Genomic DNA, 27,679 nt, shown 5'->3' on the forward strand with positions numbered 1-27,679 from the left:
TCTGTCACTTATACAATTATTACAAACTTAAACCACTTAGTTAGGTTTCGAAACACATGGCTGGGCTTCAAATAACCACGTAAACAGGAGGGAAACCCCTTCACAGAAATCACTCCTGGGAGGCAAACAGGTTTCCTGGGTGAAGGGCCTGTGTTTACCCCTAAGACTCCATCAACACGGCATTCTACTGCTGCTCTGTGGTTTACATCTTCATTTCAACTTCTGCACAATGTACTTGTTATACATGTCTCATAACATTTAAAAATATCCAATAATAGGATGTTCTGAAGACGAATTTCAAAATAAAAGCTCTAGAAAATCACATTCATGAGAAAATGTGTTTCTAATTTCAGATTAGATTTTAAAAGAAATTGTCCATAGTTACAAACTAATTACACTTCAGATTAATAGACCACCTCTAGATGTCCCTTAGAGACAATTAAGAAATTCTGATGTTGAATTACAAAATGAAAGTCCTTCAAAATCTCCTAATGACATATTATGTATGACTATGATTGATATATATTCTATACACAAAAACACAGTCCTGTCTATTCATATGACAACAGGAAATTCAGTTAATTAGTGCTAATTTTAAGAGAATGTTCTCATTGACATAATCATTTGACGGCCGCAGCTGTTTACATTTATATACAAAGGATACACCGGTGTTTCCTTTTGACAAAAAAGACGCAAGTGTGAGAAACGATGCAAATAAGAGACTTGTGATGTAGCCCATGACTCGCTCGAAAGTGAAGCAACTTTATTGATACATGCCCATTTGACAAACACACGCCTCTCTTTTCATGTTATCATTGTCTGAAATACACTACCGGCCTTAACTCAAGTTTGCTTGTGAAAACACAAAGATTGCGTTCTCTAAATGAGAGCACATTTTTCATAGATCAATTTATACAATGTTGGCTTTAATATATAAAGAAAGGGATAACCTTAGATCCTATCGTTCTGAAAATCAAACAGGATTAATGAAAAACATATTAGTTGAAACATAAGACTCGTACTTAGCTCTCTCCTCTCATAAGCAAAGTGCCTATCTTGCTTTGTGTGTCCATCTTTATCTTTATGTGTAGAAAATATAACAGCCATAGAAGTTAATATAATTTACTGGATTTTATTTGGACAATATCCAGAATGAGTGTAGACTTAAGACTTTCCTCTTTAATAGTGCTTATAGTTAGGGCTGAATCAGGTTTGCCCTGGTCCAGCCCCTAGATATGCTGCTATATCCATTGTATAATCCATTGTTTCTGACAGTTCATAGATTGGTTCAATCAGAGTGTGATTTTGCTCTGTAGTTTTGCTTCATTCAGTATATGATAACACAAGAGACAGAATTTCAGGGTCATAGTGATATTTTATGCTCATTTGGACACTATCACTGAGATAAAGATGAACTAGTTCAGTGTCAAATATGTCATTCAATGGAAAAAAATAATATAATAATCTATATTAATGCAAAGAATAGAGAGATGTCGATAGTTATTTCTTGTATTTCGAATTCGCTTGTTCACACTCGCTCAATGGAGACAGTTTCTAACTTACCTTTCCTTTGCCTCAAGTAAACCTGAATGTAAACAGGTAACACTCGTTAACTACAGACAGACACATTCTGTAACTACCTGGACTTACATGTAAACCTGAATGTAAGCAGTAACACTCGTTAACAACTACAGACAGACACATTCTGTAACTACCTGGACTTACAGGTAAACCTGAATGTAAGCAGTAACACTCGTTAACAACTACAGACACATTCTGTATCTACCTGGACTTACAGGTAAACCTGAATGTAAGCAGTCACACTCGTTAACAACTACAGACACATTCTGTATCTACCTGGACTTACATGTAAACCTGAATGTAAACAGGTAACACTTGTTAACTGCAGACAGACACATTCTGTAACTACCTGGACTTACAGGTAAACCTGAATGTAAACAGGTAACACTCGTTAACAACTACAGACACATTCTGTATCTACCTGGACTTACAGGTAAACCTGAATGTAAGCAGTCACACTCGTTAACAACTACAGACACATTCTGTATCTACCTGGACTTACATGTAAACCTGAATGTAAACAGGTAACACTTGTTAACTGCAGACAGACACATTCTGTAACTACCTGGACTTACAGGTAAACCTGAATGTAAACAGGTAACACTCGTTAACTACAGACAGACACATTCTGTAACTACCTGGACTTACATGTAAACCTGAATGTAAGCAGTAACACTCGTTAACAACTACAGACACATTCTGTAACTACCTGGACTTACATGTAAACCTGAATGTAAGCAGTAACACTCGTTAACTACAGACAGACACATTCTGTAACTACCTGGACTTACAGGTAAACCTGAATGTAAGCAGTAACACTTGTTAACTACAGACAGACACATTCTGTAACTACCTGGACTTACAGGTAAACCTGAATGTAAGCAGTAGCACTTGTTAACTACAGACAGACACATTCTGTAACTACCTGGACTTACAGGTAAACCTGAATGTAAGCAGGTAACACTCGTTAACTACAGACAGACACATTCTGTAACTACCGGATCCGGCCCGCGGGCCGTAGTTTGCCCACCCTTGTGCTTATAGGCTGCTGGGGGATGTTTTAGGATACACTGAGCACCTATCTCATCTTCTCTCTCTCCTTATGGGTGAATTTACATCTCTCCATTGCACCTTATTAACTCTGCTCCTCCTGCCATGCCCCTGCTGATGCCCCCCCCCCCCCTCCTCTCTACCTCCTTCTGTTTCATGGATTGGAGGTCCATTCATACATTGTCATATTCATGTAATGTGTTTATGTAACTCTGTAACTCTGTTCATTCTGAACACATGACATCTATTCATCTGTCCATCCGGGGAGAGGGATCCTCCTCTGTTGGTCTCCTGAAGGTTTCTTCCCTTTTTTCCCTGTCAAAGGTTATTTTTGGAGAGTTTTTCCTGATCCGATGTGAGGTCAAAGGTCAGGGATGTCGTATGTGTACAGATTGTAAAGCTCTCTGAGGATAATTTTAAATTTGTGATATTGGGCTGTACAAAATAAACTGAATTGAAATTGAATTCAATTGAATTGCTCTTATGTAATGCTTCACATGCGGGAAGATTTAATAAACCTACTTTTTACAGTTCAACGTCCCGCTTTTTATTATATATATTACCAAATGTATTAGCGAACACTCGGAACCAAATATTGTCATCCTGTTTCTAGTCGGACAGAAAAACAATGCTTGCCGTTGTTTCCGGTGCTCCTCCTGCAGTCGGGTATTGTGGCTCCAGCTCGTTCTTTAATCAAAGAAACGGACGAAACGTGATCAAACTATGTGCTTGAGAGGGAGGCGTGAGAACGTGACGTAAATGAGCGGAAGTCAAGTGTATTACGTCACGTCACCGAGTAAACACACGTTGCTGTCTGTTCACAATGAGCTCTGTGCCGCTGAAGAGGTCATACAAGGAGCTGCCGGTGTGGATAGTGGAGGACCACCACGATGTAAGCCTGTCTCTATACTGTTGCGTTGTCTCTGGAGACTTTCAACAACATGTCTTCCCGTATGTTCCACACCTAGCTAACGTTAGCTGTTCTGCTAGTTGCTTAACACGTACGGATGTAACCTAGCAACCACTGTGTAACACTGCTGACAATATGAGCACTTATAGAAAAACTCCCATATTACTGCTCATTATTATGAAGTATAGCAAATGTTACTATTGTGTTTAAAAAAAAAATATCGACAGTTAACTTTAAATTAATTTGTAATGTATTAGCTGCACTTTAATGAAGTCCTCTTAAAGATTGTATGAAACGGATTTCAACATTTGGTCCGTAAAATCTAAAGACCTTTGTGAGGAAAACTAACGTTTGAGGTTTCATGGAATGGGTTAACATGACTAGTCATTAACTAATAAGATGACTGCACGTGTCCAAATCTGCCCCATATTTGACATAGTAGGCTCGTTCGAGATGAGCCAGTCATGTGCAGAATCGATCGGCGCGCAATGCATGCGGGTTAGATTTGATTTATTAATCCCCAAGGGGAAATTTGTTGTCATCATAGTAGCGCCCAACACTTTACAGACACCAAATGGAATAGACTAAATAAACTAAACACACAAAATAAAATATAAGAACAGGGATGACAGATATATACCACAAAAAAAGATATATAATATATATATAACATATATATAAATAAAATATATATATATATATATGTATACAATATACATACACAATAGAATCCAACAAAATGTGTGTATATATATATATATATATATATATATATATATATATATATATATATATATATATATATATATATATATATATATATATACACACACACAATAGAATACAAATAACTGTGCAGTGTGTATTTAAGGACATTAATTTAAGTTTAAATAGAACAGAGCCCACATAAGGTTATCAATTCAACCTATGTTTACCTAATGACAAGTTAAAATTGGTGCTATTACACCTGTATAAGCTTCCCTTCACAGGGTGTTGCTGGGATGACGGATTTTAGAGGCCAACCCCGTAAATTAGAATTGCACTGGTTCCCTCGACAAAAAGCCTTTGAGATTATTGGACACATGAACTACTCTATGGTCGCATGAGAGGGAGGATACACAACAAGGCTGTGAAGGTGGACTAGCCAGCGTCATGACAATTTGTTTCTTTTAGCCACTTGTTAGCAAGAGCTCAGAGATGAGCCCATAAACATCAGGGAAACAACTCCAGCAGATTGACTTCCCTCTTTTCTTTTAACATCTGTGGAATTACTGCACATTCCAGTCAAAGATGCGCTCACCTTTACTCATGCAGCAACGAGTCGGTGCGCTTTCGTATACTGCTGCCACGAATATTGATTTCCAACGTGTGCTGACTGTGCAATAAACTGTACGAACCTCTGCTACTGGTGGGAAAAACAGAGACTTTTCTTCATCCTCTGTTTTGTGCTTCACCGACACTTAGTTGTGGAATGATACTGGACTCTGAAAAATCATCAAAATAATCACTTGTGGGAACATGGGTTCAAAGTGCATCCTAAAGTCCTCAAATGAAAATTAATTTACAAAATATAACATGGCTGACTTGCTTTCAGGCATTAATTGGAGGCGTTATAGAGCCAGCTGGGCACGCCAAGCTCATCCACTGCATTTTCACCACTTCTGAAGCGTGTGCTAATTGTGTAACTTTTCAAGCTTCCTAAGCCCCTCAAAGATACAAACAATGGCAGGAAAATACACATTTCAAAGTGAATGAGATGTAATGTAAAGTTCTTCACAGACTAGAAAGGCGCCATACATCCAAAAAGCATAGATATTATACCAGTTTACTCTTTTTTGATTGTATTTTCACCAGGTGGTGGGTCATATTTATCGTGCCATTGCATCAAGACACCTCCCACTGAAGAACATAAAGATGATTCATTTAGACTCTCATCCTGATCTGCTCATCCCTGTCAACATGTCTGCTGACACCGTGTTTGATAAGGAGAAACTGTTCAGGTATGATTCTTTTTTGGGCCGAACATTACCATTTGCTGATATTCCCCATGCTGACTATGAATGTCAACGTATTTTCAGATTTACTGTTGTGTTTGGTGCCAGCTTCAATTTGTGTTGGTTATTTACGGGCTGTTTCGGGCAACAGTTACCTGATGGTGATGACAACGGGTGATTGGTTTACAAATACAATTCGAAGAAAGAGTTTGCCACGTGGGAGTATTACAGATGCATGTCACTGTCTCTTAACTTTTAGTTTCTTTTAACTTGTCCTGTTCTGTGTTTTTTGTTTGTAACTATGTGTTTCTTATGTTGCTGCCTGTCTTGGCCAGGTCACCCTCGAAAAGGAGATTTTAAATCTCAATGGGATTCACCTGGTTAAATAAAGGTTTAATAAAAACTAATAACAAAAGAGCGTTGTTATGTTCAACGAAGTAAAACTACGGCATACAAGATTACTTTAAACAATCACTGTAGGCTCTGGATGAGATGTGCTAAGAGAAGCCTCAGCCCAACCAGGGGGGGCGTACCACCCAGTACATTACAGTGGGAATATCCTCCATGCCATGCAGCACTTACTGGGCATCCAGTTGTGAGCAGAGTTGTCAAGCCAGAGAGGGAATGCCACCTGAGACCTAACAAACATTGTGTTACATTGTGTTGGATTTCACCAATCACTGTATGTTTATGTTTGTTTTTCAGTGAGTTGAGTATAGAAAACTGGATAATGCCCATGGTTTATGCTGGCCATGTGTCATCTGTGGCGTGGCTGCATCCATACTGGGCCCAGCAGATCAGAGAGGGTGAGCACAGGATGGCTGTAGGAAGAGACTCATCCACCACCACCATCAGGTAGGATATACACTAACCAGACCGGAGGGGGGGCACGACGACATCAGGCGGGACGGCGTTATCAGCTGTAACCGCAGTAGAAGCGCATTGGAATAGCGGCAGACATGAGCTAGCTAGTTGGGCACGCTCACATGCACTAAAAGGCACACTTGGTCGGCCCTGCCACCTCGGATTACAGCACACATAGAGGGAGAGCGACTTCAGAGTTAAGTACATTTCTGCTCTACATGTCTTCCACTCGGAAGACCAGCGGTTTTATCCCGATTCTATCTCCCGAAGACACTTGCTTCCGAGGCTATGCCACCAGTGTCTGAATGTGAATTAGTTAAGTCCTAAAGGGCAGGTGTTACCTTTTCAATTCAGTTCAATTCAGTTTATTTTGTATAGCCCAAAATCACAAATTACAAATTCCCCTCAGAGGGCTTTACAATCTGTACACATATGACATCTCTGACCTTTGACCTCACATCGGATCAGGAACAACTCTCAAGAAAAGAGAAAAAAACCCTTTCACAGGGAAAAAAAGTGAAGAAACCTTCAGGAGAGCAACAGAGGAGGATCCCTCTTCCCGGATGGACAGAAGCAATAGATGTCATGTGCGTGGGAGTTAAAGGACAAGTCTCGGTCAAAGATAACGCTGAGATTCTTTACAGTGGTGTTGGATGCCAGGGCAATGCCATCTACAGAAACCACATCACCAGATAATTGATCTCTGAGGTGTTCTTTTATACCATTAATGTATGAATCTGTGTGAGAATGAAAATGATATGTGCTTAAAGTGCTTTGAGTAGTCCTCCCACACGGATGCTTTCTCTTTTGTTGCCTTAGACGGATTATACTCCCTGTTACCATTTTGCTTCATAAGAGCTTTGTGACTTAATGTTGCTCCGACAGAGATCGTTGTTTCTTGTCCTTTCTCTTGGGTTTTGTCATGAACTTCTCTTTGTTTCTTTGTTTCTGCCCTCTACTCTCTGTGCAGGGTGAGCAGTACAGACAACTACTTCCTCAGTGATGGTCTGTATCTTTCGGAGAAGCAGTTGGAGAACTCCAAACCTCTCAGGCTGAATGTGGTCAAAGTCAATCCTGTTCAACCAAGTGATTGGTCACTTACAGGTGTGGAATGACCCTCTAGTAGTTAGAGACATTAGTAATTGGATTACTTAGATATCCAAACCAGAAATGTTTTTGTTCCCTACCACCTGTTGGCGGGTGCACACATTTAACAGGGTTATTTGCTTAGGCTGTAATTACCATATCATAAATGTAGTTGAGTTGAGTTTAATTAATTAAATGAGCTGACTCATTTAACATTGTATTAAGCTTTCATTCAAAACACCCACATGTCCTTCCCTATGACCCCCCACATTTCGACATGTTTCCATTTCACTCTTTCACTTTTCTGTGGCGCATTTCAGAGAAGAAAACTGAAGAGGACACAGAGGGATTGTTTGCCAAGAGACCCCATACAGAGCGCAACAAAGCTGGGGAGGCCAGCTGCTCTGAGCCCCTCTCTAGATGTACTGACATACTGCAACCACCAGAGGGCACCAACATGTCACCCTTGGGTGATGACGACGACAACGAAGGATCCACTAGTTACGTTGTTAAAAGAATTTCTGCATTAGTTAGTGAGACAGAACCATACATCTTGGACATTGATTTGGATTTCTTCTCATGTAAAAATCCCTTCAAGGAATTATACACGCAGGTAAATCCCACTTGTCCACTTCTAGTTGTGTAGTGGCTCCTTGCTTTACCCTGCCCGGTCCTACCAGTTTTACTCCTACGCATATCGAAGGTTACAATATTGTATAGGGGGCGTCTTCTACTGGATTCCATAGGTGATACTCTTTTCCAATCACAAGCACGGGTTTGAGAATTTACCGACCACAGTGTGTCAGGCAGCACACTGCTCAACATCCTATACCCGTTTTAGGGAGAGGGCTCCCCCTGTGGTTTTAGAACTAGGTTTACAATATCATGACCTTTGGGATTTCACATAACATCGACCCAACCACACACATCCTGACCGACTAGAGGTTAGTTTGCCACAGCCAACCTACTTCTTTATAACCTAGGTAGGGGGCCTAGGTAATACAAGTTGACAAGCATATCTAAATTCACATGTTCACACAGGTAAAGATCCAGTCTTTCACCTATTTACCCCATTTAGTTAAAAAAAAAACATACCGGGGATCAACTAAAGCACAACAAATATGTACTTATAAATCTATGACCAGCTACACGGAGATCCCTCTGTAGTTAAAATGCAATAGAATTGATCTCTGTTGTTTGTCTATCTTGTCTGTGTCAAGGAAGAGTATGACATCCTCAAGGAGCTCTACAACTTCAGAGGACCCGGCCCTGATGCTGATGAGGTCAGACTTAGTTATTACATGTTGTTCAATCAAAGATGATATTCAGTCCACCCTTATACTGTACACACACACACACATACACACACACACACACACACACACACACACAGTAGGACTATTATACACAACTCACCAGGAAACACAAGCAAATCAGAAAGGTGCACTCATTAGATTTGCAGATCTCCACCAGTTGTGTGTGCAACGACTACTTCAATATTGTGTTATTGAATGAAAACAACCAGTGAGTGTTATGTTCAGTTACAAGAGCCTGTGTAATCCGATATTTCAGAAGAATATCCACATTCGACTGTAGTGTAAAGCATGAGCTCACTGCATTAGAGAAACCCGTTTAGTGAATTTTAGAATAATTTCACAGTGTAATTGTAATTTCTCTAAAGGAGAAATCTAATTGCACCTCTACATATAGATCTGTAGAAGATGCTGTATCACTGGCTCTGCATACTATATTCATACATATTGAAGGTAAAAACACCATTTAATACCGTTGGACCATCTAAACTGCAGTAAAAGCGTAAGCACCTTGATCATTGGATGTGTTTCGATGACTTTCTGAGTGTGGTTTACTTTCTTAGTAACTTACTCATTTACCATAGTTCTCAACACAGGAGAACCACGGGGCTGTTGCCTTAATCCCTTATTCTACAGTTAGTTCACATATGACTGTTTTGCCAAATATCCTGATAACAGCATCATAAATACACATTTAGAGAGCATCCTTACTGGTAGCATACTGGTGTTGTATTCTTGATTATTTGTATTTTATGAGTCATACCACAATCACAGTACAGAATAATTTGTAGTATAGTATTAGTGCTTTGTTCTGTAACTAATGTGTGTGTGTGTGTGTGTGTCCGTCTGTCCAGGAGGAGCTTGATGAGTGTGTGGAGCGTCGTGTACATCAGTTAGAAGACCTGGAAGCAGCATTTGCTGATCTGCTGGAGGATGATGGGGAAGAGACGGTTACACGCTGGGCCAGCAACCCCGGGTAAAGTCCTCAACATGCTGCCTTAGCATTGATGGTCATGTAACCATTAGGAGGACACTCTAGATATGACAGTTACTTATCATAGGGGAATGTAATATTGTTTCTCGTGTGCACACATTTTGAATCAGGACTGCGTGTCACTGCAAAAGCTTTCTATCCACCAGTTTAGAAAAGAACCCATCAGTTCCCTGATCACATCCCAGACAGTGAGCAAAGGTGATGAAGTCGAGCCACAGAAGTCCCCGTAGAACTTGTCACAGCAAAGATGGACGAGATGACAACCGTGGCTTTTCTTTAGTGAAGCAACACCAGTGAGCTAGCATGTACTATACCAGGGCTCACTGTTTACTGAGGAGTGTTCTATATTTAGCCTCATTGTGAACTTTATGTTCATGGAATGTACATTTCTTTCTGCTAACACTACCATCACCAATGCAAAATGACAATGAATATGAAGCATCTGAAATCTCAAGTTACTATTAACTATACTATTTGAGTATTATTGGGTGCTACAGGGATGACGTATTCTTTTAGGCCAACCTCAGGAAGTTAGCATCTGCCTAAATAAATACCTTCACTCACAAAAAGCCAATGGGATTTATCCATTGGCTTTTGGATTATTACAGAAAGTAAGCTCTGTGGCAAATAAAATGTTTATGATTCCAGAAAGATAATCATTACAAATGAACACCACTTTTAAGATTCAAGCATAAATGCAATCGCTAAAGCTAACATTCGGCTGTAAACCACGGTCATCACCACCAAAGGCGGACTCGTGTCCTGGTGAGGACGTTTAGTCGTCTCCTTTAGACTCTTGTTAGCAGCCGCCCTCGAAGATATGTAAATCTTCAAAATTAACAAGTGGGGTATTTACTAATGTATTTTCTTTGACAAAACAAAACATTAACATCTCTCAAGCTTGTGTTGATCACAGACTTTTTTTCTGTAATCTAACCAAAAAATACTTTCAGAAAACTGTAATCTGGAAGTACAAAAATGAAAACTCATTCCCGGGTTTTAGAACAAGTAGTGAATAACTATGGGGTCAGATCAGTCTCAATAATTGCAAATGCACACAGAGAGACTCACAAATGCAAACACAAAGAGTCACAAATGCACACAGAACAATTCACAAAAATGTTCGATTTACAAATAAATTCCAATGCACACATAAATAAATTACGATATATATAAATCTAAAAGAAAAATCACAAATACATTTCTATGTGGATTCTTCTATTTGTTTGTATGTATGTATTTATTTGTCAATCGCACTACATTTGTTTGTGGATTGCTCCACATGTGTGTGTGATTTATGCGACTCCCCTGTCGTGGCTGGATTCACAAATGCAGTTTTTTCAACACCTATCCGTAGCCAATCAGATGTCGCCCTCATTTTCAGCCAATCACATTGGAAGGTATTTGTGAATCGTTCTGCGCGCATTTGTAACTTTTTGTGTTTGCATTTGTAAGTCTCTCCGTGTGCATTTGCAATTCTTGAGACTGATCTGACCTCATAAATAAGTTAATCCATCCATTCTTGCTAGCCCTATTTTTCCTCTGGGTAGGGCTGCACAATTAATAGAGTATTAATCCTGATTTTTGCTTCCAGTGATTAAATGAACAAGATTGACTTTGATATTGATCTTCAAAGTCTGCGCTCCGCTGCAAATCAAGCTCCTTAATTAACAGCCAGCCACCACTAGATTGTGGCCTTATTTTTGGGAGCTGTCATGCTGCTAAATGCGCACCCTGCAGCTGCACCCTGCTACAAACCTTCCTGAATGTTGCAGCTGTAGTCCAGAGAAGTAAAATACTGTATATTACTTGTTTGACAAACAGCAGATAGGCAAAACGAAAATGCACTAAATTCAGATGGAGAATAAACTTATTTTAAGTCTTTTTTCATGCAAAGATCTTTTAATTAGCAGGAATGTACATGAAATATAATGCAGTTTATTTAAATATGAAAGTGCAATCAAAGTAGTTTGTCTCTAAAATCAATGAATATTTGTGATAAAGAATTGTGATTTGATATCAAAATAACGGTGGTTATCATTGTGGACACCTGTAGCCAGTCAGGTAGCTAGTCAATCGCACTGCTCACAGTGTCAGACAACCATTTAACTAAGGGCAACTTAGGTAGCCCCGCCCTAAAGCATACCCTGCTTTCTGGTCTAATGGACTCTAAATTGACCATGATGTACTAAATGAACATCACGCTGTATTGAAGAAGACTTGAAACTAGAGATTGATTCAAACCATAAACTCATGTTTACAATGTTTACTGAGGGAATAAATCAAGAGAGAAGTTTTTTTAGACTTGTGTACAATCTGACTTCATCGCCTCCTGCTGGCCAGTTGAGAGAATACAAGTTTAAGATACTCCCACATTTTGCTGAACTGAAGGTTCAGCAAAATACCTGCTGTGAAGAGGGCATGTAGTAATGATGGTGGATGTTATGTTCAGAGAGATGTTATGCAGTACATTCTGTACACACCCACACAGTCCTGAGAACGGTTCTAACACGTCAAACAAAGTGAAATCACCTGTGCTGGTGAACCATGTGTGTTATGGGATGTCTTTACTCCCTGTGTACTAGACACTCAGTAGCTCACTCTATTGACATTTCTGACACTTATTAATCATAAACTGATAAACTGACCGATAAAGTGTGGCACCACTGTAACTGTTGCTTCTAAAAAGGGCAAGGCCTTACATTATGTGCCTATTTGCATAATATCCAATGCTTTTGCTTTTAGGGTACAGCTAGAGTGTGTTACCTTCATTTTTTTTCTCCCATGTGTTTTCAGCATGGCTCCATTAGCCCAACTGGTTTCCAGTTTGAAGTCGAGAAAACAGTGCCCTGATTATGAAATGGTAAGAAAGTTCATGCACTTCCGTACTACAACTGTATGTGCCACTGCTACAACAACTATTACTCAAGTTGTTATGAGAGGTGTGAATCTCCAGTGTATGAATCCTGTGCCATTGACTCGTATCTCAATGTGTCGCATCATATTGGTAGCTCGAGCAACAAGGTAGCGGACTGGTGAGTGTTTGAATGGCGTCTCTCTACTCTGTATAAGGTCCACCCTCGGTGAAACGCAGAGGTCAAAGGGCAAGAGAGTAACCAGTACGACAGTAAATGACAACCAAACGCAGTAAAAACTCTCACTCCACTGTATTCAATTCAGTTTATTTTGTATAGCCCAAAATCACAAATTACAAATTCCCCTCAGAAGGCTTTACAATCTGTACACATATGACATCCTTGACCTTTGACCTCACATCGGATCAGGAAAAACTCCCAAATAGAAAAAACCCTTTCACAGGGAAAAAAGGGAAGAAACCTGATGAATAGATGTCATGTGTACAGAATGAACAGCATTACAGAGTTACATAAACATATTACATGAATATGACAATGTATGAATGGAACTCCAATCCATGAAACAGAAGGAAGTAGAGAGGGGGGGGGGGGGGCGGGGCATCATCAGGGGCATGGCAGGACGCCGGCTCACCAGGCATCAGACACCTCCAGGTCCAATGGACCCTATGAGACGTGAAGTCACAAAGACTCCGGGAGGAAGCAGAGTTAATAAGGTGCAATGGAGAGATGTAAATTCATCCATAAGGAGAGAGAGAAGAGGAGATAGGTGCTCAGTGTATCCTAAAACATCCCCCTGCAGCCTATAAGCCTATAGCAGCATATCAAGGGGCTGGACCAGGGCAAACCTGATTCAGCCCTAACTATAAGCACTATCAAACAGGAAAGTCTTAAGTCTATTCTTGAATGAGTTGACTGTGTCTGCCTCCCGGACTGAAAGTGGAAGCTGGTTCCATAAAAGAGGAGCTTGATAACTGAAGGCTCTTGCTCCCATCCTACTTTTTAGGACTCTAGAAACCACAAGTAGCCCCGCATTTAGTGAGCGCAGCTCTCTAGTGGGGCAATATGGTACTACAAGCTCCTTAAGATATGATGGTGCATCACCAATCAAGGCTTTCTCTTAATTGATGTGAAAGACTAAGAACAAGGCGTTCAAATGAGTTGTAGATTAGTTTAGGTTTAGGATTCAATAATAGGCTTGAGTCAAAGATGGCTGCTACTCCACCTCCTCGGCCGGCACCTCGAGGAATGTGAGTATTAATATGACTTGGAGGAGTTGATTCATTTAGGCTGACATATTCTTCATGCCTCAGCCAGGTTTCAGTAAGACACAATAAATCAATGTGATTGTCTGATATTAAATCATTTACTAATACAGCTTTAGATGACAGAGATCTAATATTTAGGAGTCCACATTTAATTATCTTGTTTTGTTGCACTGTGGCAGTAGTGATGTTAACCTGTATGAGGTTATTTTGTATGACTCCTCTTCTGGTTACTTTTGATTTAATTAATTGAAGTGGCCATGGGATAGACACAGTCTCTATTCTTATGTACATAAATTATTTTAGGATCATGGGCATTTGTCAATCATTTCTTTTACATAGCCTGCTTTCTGTCCACATGAATGTTTGCCTGATGAAGACTACAACATTGGGATTGGGAACACTGGGTTACTCAAAATGACAGTTGGACTTTCTATGTGACTTTGTTGAAACATTCAGAAATTATTTGGTAATATATCATCATAGTCAGTGCCTTTCAAAGTAAAGGCATTAATCACTCAAATTACACATCAAGTTTCATACTTTATTCACACTTTATATCTGATCTGCGATCACCCCTCATCCTTACTCCTTCTGTGCTTCACCCCTCATGCTCTCTCAGGTCCATCAGGCAGGGCTAACCTGTGACTCAGCTGAGCTGCCTCACCACATCAGCACTGATGAGGAGATCGACAGACTCATTTCAGCTGTACAGCTGTTTCTGAAGGCTGTGCCAACACCTACACTTGTTACTATATCCAGGTAAATAATACAGAATGCAAGCCTATCGTGTTAAAGGCACAGTAGTAAAGGAAGAGAAGTTAAATGCGTTTGTTCCTGTGTGTGTTTTCAGGTCCAGTCTGGATGAATACTGTCCGGTAGAGCAGGTGGATTTTGTCCAGAGCAGAGTACTGGCTGTGCTAGAGAACCTGTATGGAACACTGGACGTACACAAAGACTATGACAACAGCAGCATCGAGACTCAGGACTGCCAACCAAAGACCTCTTAACAAACACCCACATACACGTGTCCCTTTTGGATTTGGTGGATGTACCGCTTGATAAAGACAACCACATAAAGAAATGACACGTCAGAAGCTGTTGCAATGAATCTTTAAGTAAATGAATATTGTATCGCCAAAAGCTGGAACATTTTTAGGGCTGTTGGTCATGATTCATTAAAGTACAGTCAACAAATGTGCAGACTCAAACCAGCGATGAATGAATATTGAAGTTTACAGGTATCCCCTAAACAAAACTGTATATTCTGTAAGTATATTCTCTGTGGTTATTGTAGTCAAAGTTTCCACTTCACTTTACTCCTAAAAGAATATAAATGTGTACAACTCCGAGTCAAGGCAGCAGATAGCACATATCTGATACAGCAGGTTTTATAATTAATAGGTTCAAAGAGTTTTACCTGGATGCAAAATGTTCTGGTGTTTTGTCTTCAGGACTCAGTATGGGAGAAGAAGTGGTGACTCCAGTCGGGATAGTGATGCTAGGCGGTCTATCAGTCTGTCAGCAGCTGCATGTGACGGGATACCACAGTAGTATGTGTGCGTTTCAGTGTGTTCTCATCCTCAAAAGGAATTGTGCGGGTTTATGAAGATGTTTTCCAAAAGAGACATGATTAATGCTGCACACATCAGTATAACAATAATAACATTATGGTAGCAATCAAGAATTCTAATAATATATAATTAGCTTATTTTAGCTTGTGTCAACCCTGTTTCTAGCAGCTGTATGCAGGTGTCAGCTAAAACTGTATATTACCTTCCCAGAACCAGGAAGCACACACAAATCAATTAAAGTAGCTTCACATTTGCCCATATTTGACTAAAACTAGTGCCAATTTAATCTTTGGAGTTCATCAACACAAGTCAACAGAAAAACAAGCTAACTATTAAAGGTGCTCTCTACGACTTTTAGAGCATCAACGTAACAGCAAGCAACAATTTACTATGAAAACATATATACAGGACTGTCTCAGAAAATTAGAATATTGTGATAAAGTTCTTTATTTTCTGTAATGCAATTAAAAAAACAAAAATGTCATGCATTCTGGATTCATTACAAATCAACTGAAATATTGCAAGCCTTTTATTTTTTTAATATTGCTGATTATGGCTTACAGCTTAAGAAAACTCAAATATCCTATCTCTAAATATTAGAATATCATGAAAAAGTATACTAGTAGGGTATTCAACTAATCACTTGAATCGTCTAATTTACTCGAAACACCTGCAAGGGTTTCCTGACCCTTGAAAAACACTCAGCTTGGTTCAGTAAACAAAATCACAAGTATGGGGAAGACTGCTGATCTGACTGCTGTCCAGAGGACCATCATTGACACCCTCCATCAGGAGGGTAAGACACAAAAAGACATTTCTCAAAGAGCAAGCTGTTCACAGAGTGCAGTGTCAAAGCACATCCACAAAAAGTCTGTTGGAAGGGGGAAATGTGGCAGGAAACGCTGCACAACCAAGAGGGATGACCGCAGCCTTAACAGCATTGTGAAGAAGAGTCGCTTCCAGAATTTGGGGGAGCTTCAAAGACAGTGGACTGAAGCTGGAGTCCAGGTATCAAAAGCCACTGTTCACAGACGTGTCCGGGAAATGGGCTACAATAGCCGTATTCCCACGGTCAAGCCACTTCTGAACTCAAGACAACGGAAGAAGCGTCTGACTTGGGCTATGGAAAAGAAGCACCGGACAGTTGCAGAGTGGTCCAAAGTCCTCTTTTCAGACGAAAGCAAGTGTTGTATTTCATTTGGAAGTCAAGGCGCCAGAGTCTGGAGAAAGGCTGGAGAGGAGCAACATCCAAGTTGCTTGAAATCCAGTGTGAAGTTCCCACAGTCAGTGATGGTTTGGGGAGCCATGTCAGCTGCTGGTGTTGGTCCACTGTGTTTCATCAAGTCCAGAGTAAATGCAGCTGTGTACCAAGAGATTTTAGAGCACTACATGCTTCCGTCTGCTGAAAAGCTCTATGGAGATGAGGATTTCATTTTCCAGCATGATCTGGCACCTGCCCACAGTGCCAGAACCACCAGTAACTGGTGTACCGACCATGGCATTACTGTACTCGATTGGCCTGCCAATTCCCCTGACCTGAACCCCATAGAGAATTTGTGGGGTATTGTGAAAAGGAAGCTGAAAGACACCAGACCCAACAATGCAAATGAGCTAAAGGCCGCTATTGAAGCATCCTGGGCATCCATAACACCTCAGCAATGCCACAGGCTGATTGCCTCCATGCCACGCCGCATTGATGCAGTAATCCGTGCAAAAGGATTCCCAACCAAGTACTGAGTGCATTAATGGACATTTTCAAATGTTTGATTTTGTTTTGCTGTTATATATATTTTTTTTTAACTTGGTCTGAGGAAATATTCTAATATTTAGAGATAGGATATTTGAGTTTTCTTAAGCTGTAAACCATAATCCGCAATATTAAAAGAATAAAAGGCTTGCAATATTTCAGTTGATTTGTAATGAATCCAGAATGCATGACATTTTTGTTTTTTTAATTGCATTACAGAAAATAAAGAACTTTATCACAATATTCTAATTTTCTGAGACAGTCCTGTAGTGAAGTATACCTGAGTAGAGAATAAAGTGTGTGCGTGTAATCTGCTATAACGGCTCCCATTGTCGACTTTTGTATCATTAATTGCAAAGGAAGGTTCACGTTGTCTTTAGTTCTCCTTTGTTTGCCTTTTCGGTCTGCCCACCCATAAACTACATGCTTTAAATAAACGAGTAAAAGGACTGCCATTGCCTGGAAAGAACGTGTCATGTTACAGCTTCTAGACATGAACAAATGGTTCACTATCCTGTGAATCAAAATGCTCAATCCTCATGTGCCAATGAAGAAATGCACTGTTGTTATGCCTTGTGTCCAGTCGTGTTACCGCAAACAACGTGTTTAGTCAACAGTGAGTTCCAGTGAAAACTCATCACTTGGTCTACTTTGTCTTTAACAAACGTTTGCTCAAAGACTTTGGGCGTTTACACAGAGCTCGACACGTGAAGGCATCACGGTGTTTCTCCGCCCGGACGGTCAGTGACAGCTAGCAGCAGCAGACCGACACGTGAAGGCATCACCGACACACAGCGCACAGACGGAGCTGAAATCCGCGAACATGAAGGACAACAGCTTGCCACGTATTGTCATTATTGTCTTGTGTACGGTGGTTTTTATTGCCGTTTTAATTGTTAACGCTTTGGCCGGAGCTGGAAGAGGTGAGTTAAATCACGTTAGTCAGACACTGGAATGTTCTTTTACAGTTCAAGTTAGGTTACGTTTCCTGGAATACTCCCGACACTGGCTCGGTTAATGTTACATGTTCTGTAACACGTGTGATCTGGCGTAATGTATTGTTTTCGCCTTATTCAACTGTGTTTTACTGGTTATGAAACCGTTTTTTACTGGGAGGGAGGCTCCCGGGAACTCGGCAGGTCGTAACTGTAGTTCTACAAAACAATGGCACACGGTTTCCATGACCGTGCTTGTGTAACGTGAAGACGAATGTAGCATGTTGAGCTAGTGTCCAACTATCTAGCACTATACACCAACACGGCAGAAGTTATTGAAGAGTTTGGGTCTTATTCAAGAAGCCGCGAGAATTGACAGACGAGAAGAGAAGATGTCTGTTCGCCCGAATACGAAGACCGGAAGCTGTTCTTCCTCTCATCTACATGTTAGTGGCATGAAGCTTGACATCTATGGGTAAGGGAGCGGCACATAGACATATAACTATTCTTTTCTACGCACAATGCAACAACAACAACACAAGTTTATTTCGGAGTACAAAATGAGGGAGGGGGGCGTGTTTTCTTTAGCCCCGCCTCCATGCCCTCCGTCCATCCTCCGGCTCATTCACGTGGACGGAGGAAGGAAAATAACAATTTGACTATTGGTACATTTCAACAGCTTTTACGACCTAATGATTTTAATGAGTGCTATGCAAGTGTTTACACTTAGAAGTTGATTAACCTAAAACATAAAGAATCATCTGCTGAGTTAGAGATGTCTCTTTCCCAATGTAGGTGGGAAACATACTTTTTGACTGACCGCCAGAGTCAGAATTTGTGACTGAATTCTAAAAGATGTAAGTAGCGAGTAAATGACAAATAAGAGACTTGGGGTGTACCCAATGTAAGATCTTCTTGAAAGCACTTCCTGAGGCCTTACTGTGGCATACCAGAGACTGTTCAGAAAGGAGACAGCCCACTGAGTCATTTTCCTGTATCTGTGTCGTGTTGGTTTTGCCACTGCCAACGAGACGAGTGGCAGGTCCTGAGTCCACGGAGTCCATCTTGCTGTGTTGTTGTGTGCCAGAATATAAATTGCATACTTTTAAGATCATACACTAATCCTAGGCTCTAGCAGGCTGCCATATCGGTGTGTCCAAGATGGAGAAAGGATGTTGCTAATAGTTTAGCAAAGCCTTCTGCTAACCTCCTCAGTTGGCTGCTGCACACAGAAGGCTAAACTATTAGAGAGATTGAGAGAAGTGTTGCTAATAGGCTAATCGCTGGCAGAAATTAATAAGATGTCCTGTTTGCCTGGGTCCAGACTTTTGAGTCTGCCCCCTCCACCGAGTTTGAGTTGACTGATACATATGGCATTGTGTAACTTAATTAAAAAGTGATCGAGCCAATGACCGCCACATGGGGACGAACAGCGTTTCCAAGTGTTGACAACTGTGTGCCAGAAACTAGGAGTTATAATAACAACAATGGAGACCGCTCCAGACGGCAACTAATAAAGCTGTTTTAAAATTGAAAATGTTTATTATTTTGAAATCAAACAGCACTCTGCTTTGATGTCTGTGAAAATGGGTTATGTACCTCTGGTACAAGAGCCTCTGTGGCGTCTTAGTTTAGCACCTTCCTCATTTGTCTTCTCAATATTGCCCAACATCTTAGGCTAGTTATGTTTTTTTGTTACTTTCTCTTTCTCTTAAAAACTCTTGAAATGCCTGATGGTGTTCTGATTGATTTCCTCATAGAAATTATCTTTATCTTTAGCAATGTCTGATATTAGCCAAATGTCCCAGTGTCAGGCTTATTTTCTCTGTGTTGCATCAAAGGCATGGTGGAACCAGCCAGCACACCAGCACACCAGCTGGACACATTGTTTGATCATGTTTGAAATGTGCCATGAATTAGATATATGGTGTTTGTCCATTTTTAAGAGACATCTTTTGCAAAAAAGTCAGTTTGTTGTAGTACCATCTTGTGTGAAACCGCGAGGTAACAAAGTAGGTAGTTATCTTACCTAATGTGTATTATCAGCGACTCTTTATCAGCTGGGAAGCAATGGAACAAATAAGACCATTTGTGTGTGTTGGTACATCCCGAAACACACAAAGCATCATAGCTGCAGCTAGAAATGTCTCTTAGACTTTTAGGCCTGTAGTCTTTCTTATTACATTTTTTACAGGGTTATACTTCAACATTTTAATGACAAAATGCAACTTTCTTGACGTGCAAAATTATTTTTTAAATTGACAAACATCATATGTGTAATTTAAGGCACAAATAATACAAGATCATTTTGTCCCTCGCTGTTGACTGCTGCTCATATTTTTCCCAAAAAGAGTGAGTGTCAACACAGATTATGACGGATTCTTTCGCTTCATTGTAACCAATAATGGACTCGCTTCAGTCTAAAATGTCATAGCAGAAAAATCAGGAGAAAATTAACTTGTGTTAGGTGACAGGAAGTGTATACCATTTTAAACCATCAGTGGTGCTTGTAATGTCGCGCTCCACTTCGGAGGAAGAAAAATGTTCGTGTCCCAACAAAATTGTAACAAAATGGTCCATGCTGAATTTTTATTGAAATAACAACTTTTTGTGACTCCTCCATCTGTGCTTTTTTAAATAATAGAATAAAGAAAATTGCAATCACTTTTAATTAAAGCAGATTGCTCCATCAGACAAAAACAAATAAAAAGTGCAATCACTTTGTTAGAACAATGCAAATAAAGTTGTGCAAAAAAGAACTAATATTTGGCAAATAGCTTATTGTGGCTGCAATTAACATGTTTGGCACTGGATATCTTTTCAAGATAATAACAATAAAGTGCAACATGTGAAAAACTAAACAAAACAAGTTCAAATATTTGTTGTAAATATCTTGTCTGTCAGCTGAGGAAGGTGCTGGTCTCTGCATTGAAGATGAAGATTTAATTCATTCAGCTTTCCAAATATGTCACCAGTCATGGCCGATCCACTGAATACATTTTTTATCATATATATATATATATATATATATATATATATATACACACACAACTTGCTGTGGATATCTTGCAATAGTTGTATACTATATACACGGAAATAAACACCTCAACCCCATGCAACTGAAACACTGACTGAGAACCAGGCCTTATCATCCAAGGTCACTGATGGACCTCATTAATGGTCTTGTTGTTCTCCAGGTCCTTTTCATTCTTCTACAGGTAATGTGTCAGGCCGCTATGAGACAGACATCACCCCAGCTGGCTGGACCTTCTCTATCTGGGGCGTTATCTATACCTGGCTCACCCTGATGGTGATATACATCACTACATATGCATTTAGAGGGTAAGATAACATCCAAATAGGCATACTCAATATTTACTTGTGTGGATTTAACCTGTCTGATAGGACTCATTAGTCAGAACAAAATTCTGATGAAACTGATCTCTCTCTTTCTGTGAATAGATCATGGGCTCAGTGTCTGATGCCATACACCTTCTATTTTTGCTGGCTGGCCAACATGGTGCTGAACATGATCTGGCTGCTGCTGTGGGATAGAGAGTATGTCTGCTACTTCTACTCATTCATTTGCACAAAAAACTAAATACAGCAATGATAAAAAAAGAAAGAAAAGGAATGTAATGTGGATTTGGGGTGGAAATGTAGGGGTTGAGGATTTGAAACACCCTCAGTTGAACCATGAGCAAGCATTAGCCAGGACATTAACTCCCATTAAGAAGAGGAGGGATTAAGAGCAATGCATGCATTGAGTATCACATGTATATTTATGATGAAAATAGACTTTATATTCTTCTTAAAGAGTAGTTTCATGGAGGACGGATACAATACATAAATGACTCAATAAAAAAATTAGACAGATAATGTAAAAATACATAGGCATTAATTAATTGATATAATGTGACTAAGTGATTTCAATTGGCTTTTAAAAAATCGTATTAAGTCCCCCATTTATTTGCTCTTTCATTTAATTTCCCATTTATTTAGCTCTAGGGAGGAGAGGGACAGGCCCGGCAGAAGAGTGACTCAATTACACATTTTTTAGATGTTATTGCTTGCTCTGGTGACAATATTTTAGAGTTGAGAAGCTCCAAAAGTCCTCCACACACCAGTCTGTTGAGAGAGCTCCAGTCACAGTCAAAGGGGGGTCTGGGAACTGGCTGGCTTGCAGGCTAGCTAGCAATGCGCGTGCTAAGCACCGCCTCTGGCGGTCAGGAAGGATGAAATAGAACAGACGTTTCTGAAAAGTAAAATTTGCTCTGAGCACCACAAACAAAATGCCATTCACCTCCATTGTATGAGGAAGGAGGCAGAAATCTCAGTGATTGATATCTTTAAACACTGCCAAATAAAAACCCAATATCTGCAGGAAAGTAAGAATATAGGTTTTTAGTCAGGAGATGCACTCAGCTGTTAGAGTAGTGAATGAAGGCAGAAGGCAGTTAATGGAAGTTTGAGTCCCCACAAGGTCCTTGAGCATGCAGCCATAACACCCAACATATTATGCAGTTTGCTGCAGCAGAATGTGAGATAAGCCATGGACGACAGATGAAGAAACATAATCATCGATCAAATATCAAATACAAGGGGCCATTTTTAGAATTATTGAAATTGCTCGGATTCTTATTATTCCGCTTTTTATTTTTGAACATTGGGACCATTTTTGGGGCACGTAGACATTTTTAAAACTAACCATATTTGGTACGCTTGTCAGACTTGGTGAAAATAGCCATATGATCAAGGAGTCAAATCTTTGCAATTCATAGTTGCTCTCTAGCGCCCCCTAAAATTTTGAGCGGTGACGCCCCTCACCCAGAATGTCCGATTGACTTGAAATCTTTCACACATGTTCACTTACACCTGCTCTACAAAAAACCCTCTCAGACCCCTAAGGTCCGCCTACTTAGATTTTCCGCCATTTTGAATTTTGTGAAAAACACCTAATTCACTTTCTTAACTACATGCTTGGTCCAAATCAACAAAACCTGATATCAATCAAATCATTGAAGCCAGATGACGTAGAATATGTCAACCGTTTTTTAATTTATCACTATGGTAAGGATCTATGGTCCAATGAACATCTTAGGGGCGTGTCTTGTTTTTCAATGATCATAGCGTCAACACTATTGGGACTAATCACTTTGAAACATTTTTCCTAAGTGCACATGGCATGCCTTAACTTGCAAATAAAATCTTGTACGATTTGAACACCAGGGGGTGCTACAATAATTTGCCGAAGTTGCGCGTTTTTAGCTCGTTTTTGCCACTTTTTGCCGTTATACATTTAACGTTATCTCCCACAAAAAAAAAAATCAGATCGACTTCAATCTTCTTTCCAGGATAATCAGAAGACCGTGAGCATGATTATTCTGCAAAAAAACGTTGCTTTCACCCACTCGTCGTTAAAAATATTCCAATAAAACCCCACTTTCTGTTTTTTGTTATGCTAGAGACTGTTGCTGTAACTAAACCAATCTTTCCAAAAATAATCATGCATGATGCCAGTCAAGCCCTGAACACATTTCCAAGAAGAAACATTCAAAATTGTCATTGGAACACCGATTATAAAATAAAATGATGAGTTTTAGACACTAATATTTTCTAGCTATACGAGTTCTGATCAAATTTTTCAGCAAACTGGTGGCGCAGTGGGATAAACACCTCTCTTGAGTGTGGGAGTTGTGTGTTCAAATCCAGGCCAGGGCAAACCTTTTTTTTTTACCTTTAATTTACATGACGGGGTCTAGACTTCACGTAGAGACACGTGATGCATGTATCTGTTCACATTCTCAAAGCGCCCCCTACTGGCCAAAACAAATGAGCCTAAAATGCATCAGATTCACATGTAATTTACACAACGTGGTCTACACTTCACATAGAGACGTTGTGCATGTATTTGTTCACATTCTCAAAGTGCCACCCACTGGCTCAACTGGACTTGCTCGAATCTGCCCCAAACTCGTCGTGCTTGTTACAAGTCGCGGTCTGAGGATATCGACAAGCTTATTTTCACTCGCGGTCGACACGCCACGTACTGGCGAAAGAATATCGGGGTTACGCGAAAAACTGTAAAACGTACGACCGGCGGCCCCACGTACTCGGCCGAGCAGGTCGGCCTCCCGCCGGTGCCCCCGAACGGCGCGGGTGAGCGAGGACCCGTTCATTGCTGCTCGCAGCTTTAATTCTGTTTGTGATCACCACATGATGGTGAACATCATTATATAGCCATGGTATAAGTTGTAGAATCCATAAAAATGCAATTTATCTAAATGTAGTATTTGACTGAGCATATCAATGCCAAAGATAATAAAGTTAAGGCAGAATGTATTTGATTTTCTGCACTGAAACGACTGCTGACCCTCTCTCCTTTGTTTTGTCTTGCAGGTTGATGCTTGCAGCTCTGGTTGTATTAATCCTGATGACAATTTGCAACTACACTGCTTTGTTCTTCTGTTGCTTTGCCACAGATTACTATGGACTCTGGTTACAGACATTCCATCGCAAAGACCTGTACTGTCTCAGAATACTGGTATGGCAGACTGTGTGTGTGTGTGTGTGTGTGTGTGTGTGTGTGTGTGTGGACAGAGTGTTGGTAGACTATGATCTTTATTCACTATATTGCTGATGAGTCTCAATGAATCCCCTGATGTCATTTTTTGTGCTCATGAATGTCCACATGTTCAGGTTCAGAATGGTTTGGCTCTTTACACCACATGGACGACCATCGCTTCTCTGATCAACTTCTCATTGGTTCTCCACCTGTGGGGTGTGGCCAGGAGCACAGCAGCAACAGCTTCTCTATGCATCCTGTTTGCAGAGGTAGTGGGATGGTAAGCTTGGATTGGATGAGGTTAAATGATGGGAATTTCAGAAGTAGAAGAGTGGTAGATGTGACACTACCAGATTCATTTGCTTTAGTTTTGACAATGATGTAATCATGACTGTCACTTAAAAGTATAAAAATGTATTTTGGGTTAGGCGGAGGCCCTCTTGAGTCTCAGCTGAAGGAATCGGACACTGTGGCACCAATAGCAAGCATTAAGAATAACAATGTCTCACTGATAGTCTCATTTACTTATGTTTCATAACCAGTTCAAAGTTTCACACCGTAACTGTAATGCATTGGACTAATAGCAGCTGCTTAATGCATTCAGACATTTTAAAAAGACATGTTTTTTTTATGATCGTCAGAAAGATCTGAATGTAAACCATCAGTGTACTCCCATAAATGATACCGTTTGTCTGTGTGTGCAGGTTCCTCCTTGAGAACTGGGTGCTGGACCGTTGGGTGCGTAACATCCTGACCGTGTACCCCGTTGTGATTGTGGCTCTGGTTGGAAACGTCTTCAAACATTTTAACCCAGCTGATCCCACTCCCAATTCTGTGTTTATGGGTGAGTACTTGATCCCTTCACCGGCCCCACTCCCATGTTGGGAATAAGTGGCTGCTTTTCATCTGATATTCACAGTGTATGGATCCTGGATGAACAGATTATGAACAGAACAGACATAAGGCACAAACACATAAAATACACATCCACACACACTGTTTCAATGTAATTTGCCTACAGTGTCAGAAAACAAGATTCCTTTATAAGGAGGTCAGCTAGACAGCTGCTTCCAAATATAATGTGATTTATATTTACAAATGCATCATAAAGTGCTGCCTCCCCGCACTTGGAGGATTGTTTGAGTTCTGCTGGCTAACTCAATCACCCACTGTTTAATTCCTTGACTTCTTGTGTGTCCTATCAGTGGCATTGCTGGTGTTAGCATGTGTCCTGCTGGTTTCCCGACTCTGCTCCGTCATCTGGAGAAACAACAGGCGGCCTCTCCACTCGCCAGGCTCAGCACGGCTCATGGTATCACCCCTTGATGGCCAAAGATTCATGATTTTGACTTAAACAGGAATATTTTCAGTACCTCCTGTCAGGCTACTCTTAATTACATATTCAAGTATTAATGTAATGGGAAGGCAGGAAAATCTCTCTTCTTCACATTACTCTTTTTGTCCCTCAACTGTAATCAAGACAATGGGACACTTTTAATCACTAATTACTCCTATGACTGTTAACCATTACTTACCATTAATCTCTGTATGTTATGTACTTTTTAAACAAAAATGTTATAGTTTTATTGTTACATTTATGGCTTTTTTTTATTATTGTGTATCCATTCAAGTACAATATACTATATACTGTCAAACTACCTTTATACAATTTAAGTTCAATAGAATGTTAAAGAGCTTTGTTGAGTTCATTCTGAGTGGCCAATTAAAGCATTCTTTTTCACATCTAACGCGTGTCTGAGTTCCTAAAAGTGTGTAAAATTAACTGCAGAACAACTATTTGGCTGATAAGCACAGTGTCTGATATTCATTTCCCCACCATGAACAGCAGATAATGAAGACTGTTCATACAACTTTGAACAGAGAACCATTAATGCCATTTCTTAAATTTCCCACGCATATACAACGGCTAAGTAATTGCAGAGGTACTGTCACTAATGGATTTACTCGTTGTTTTGATGGGTGTCTTCTGGAGGGGTCATTAAGTGTTGTTGTTGTTGTTGTTTGTTACAACTGGCAGTGTCTACGTGCTAAAGGGGACATCAACAACAAACCTTTTACGCAACCCAATTATGTATAATACACTGCTGCTAGGGGAATAAAAAAGAAATAATGATGAAATAAAAAGTAATATTTCTCTACTGATCTGCATTATAAATGGGATTTCTGTATGATTCCAATTTCAAGCATTTTTATAAACAAAATGGCAGAATTTGTGGCTGTCCTGTTCAAACAGCGACGAGCCGTGCCTCCTCTCAGATTGTGCAATCCATCACAAACTGTTTTTGCAAATCGTGAGATTCTGCGGCCATATTTCTTTGTTTGCGAGCCCTCCGCTTCTAAAACACTCCCGGTGGGGCAGCAACGCCTCGTCGGAGCCGGATCGTGGCGCACCCCAGGTGAAAAATAAATATGCTAAGTATATTTAATCTTAGCATTACAATATTATTATATTTCTATTGTGGTTATAGGATACCAAAAGTTATACTTTTGCCTTATTCCAATTACTAAGAGCACACTTTCTTATTAACATGCTGTATTACTTTGTACACTATACATGTCCATTAAAATATTATAAATGTATTACAAGTATTCTAAATGCTGAATGAACTTCCCAGATAGTAATCAAAATCACTTTATTGAATTTAAGTTGACATGGTACATGTCTAACAAAACAATATAGACGAACAATGAACCATCAAACATTAAACGACAAACAGGATCCATGTTATGTATTTTTCTTTTGGCTTAAGTGCTCATTGTTACACGTTTGCCCGATGACACTCGTCTTTAGATATTCTTTAATAACAGTATCTGTTAAGAGATGATGTCACATATATTCATACAACATTTTCTTATGTTTTCACTACACAGTAAATCCTGTTGAACCAATATTAATTTTTGAACAGT

General features: G+C 39.9%; 2 protein-coding genes across 2 annotated transcripts; both read left to right on the forward strand.

The window, feature by feature from the left end:
- Positions 1-3,231: 3,231 nt before the first annotated feature.
- On the forward strand, positions 3,232-15,542 carry c17h5orf22 (chromosome 17 C5orf22 homolog). Its single transcript, XM_034556298.1, has 10 exons — positions 3,232-3,523; positions 5,396-5,541; positions 6,241-6,390; positions 7,370-7,503; positions 7,806-8,098; positions 8,706-8,768; positions 9,653-9,774; positions 12,589-12,655; positions 14,553-14,692; positions 14,784-15,542. The coding sequence occupies exons 1-10, from the start codon at positions 3,455-3,457 to the stop codon at positions 14,938-14,940; spliced, it is 1,341 nt and encodes a 446-aa protein (XP_034412189.1). The 5' UTR covers positions 3,232-3,454; the 3' UTR covers positions 14,941-15,542.
- A 2,408-nt stretch (positions 15,543-17,950) lies between these two features.
- Positions 17,951-26,499, forward strand: LOC117746950. Its single transcript, XM_034556307.1, has 7 exons — positions 17,951-18,174; positions 21,384-21,528; positions 21,649-21,744; positions 24,586-24,730; positions 24,886-25,031; positions 25,456-25,595; positions 25,957-26,499. Exons 1-7 carry the CDS (start codon positions 18,075-18,077, stop codon positions 26,103-26,105), a joined length of 921 nt encoding a protein of 306 aa, XP_034412198.1. The 5' UTR covers positions 17,951-18,074; the 3' UTR covers positions 26,106-26,499.
- The last annotated feature ends 1,180 nt before the right edge of the window (positions 26,500-27,679 follow it).

Source organism: Cyclopterus lumpus, chromosome 17 (genome assembly GCF_009769545.1).
Source record: "Cyclopterus lumpus isolate fCycLum1 chromosome 17, fCycLum1.pri, whole genome shotgun sequence".
Lineage (NCBI taxonomy): Eukaryota > Metazoa > Chordata > Actinopteri > Perciformes > Cyclopteridae > Cyclopterus > Cyclopterus lumpus.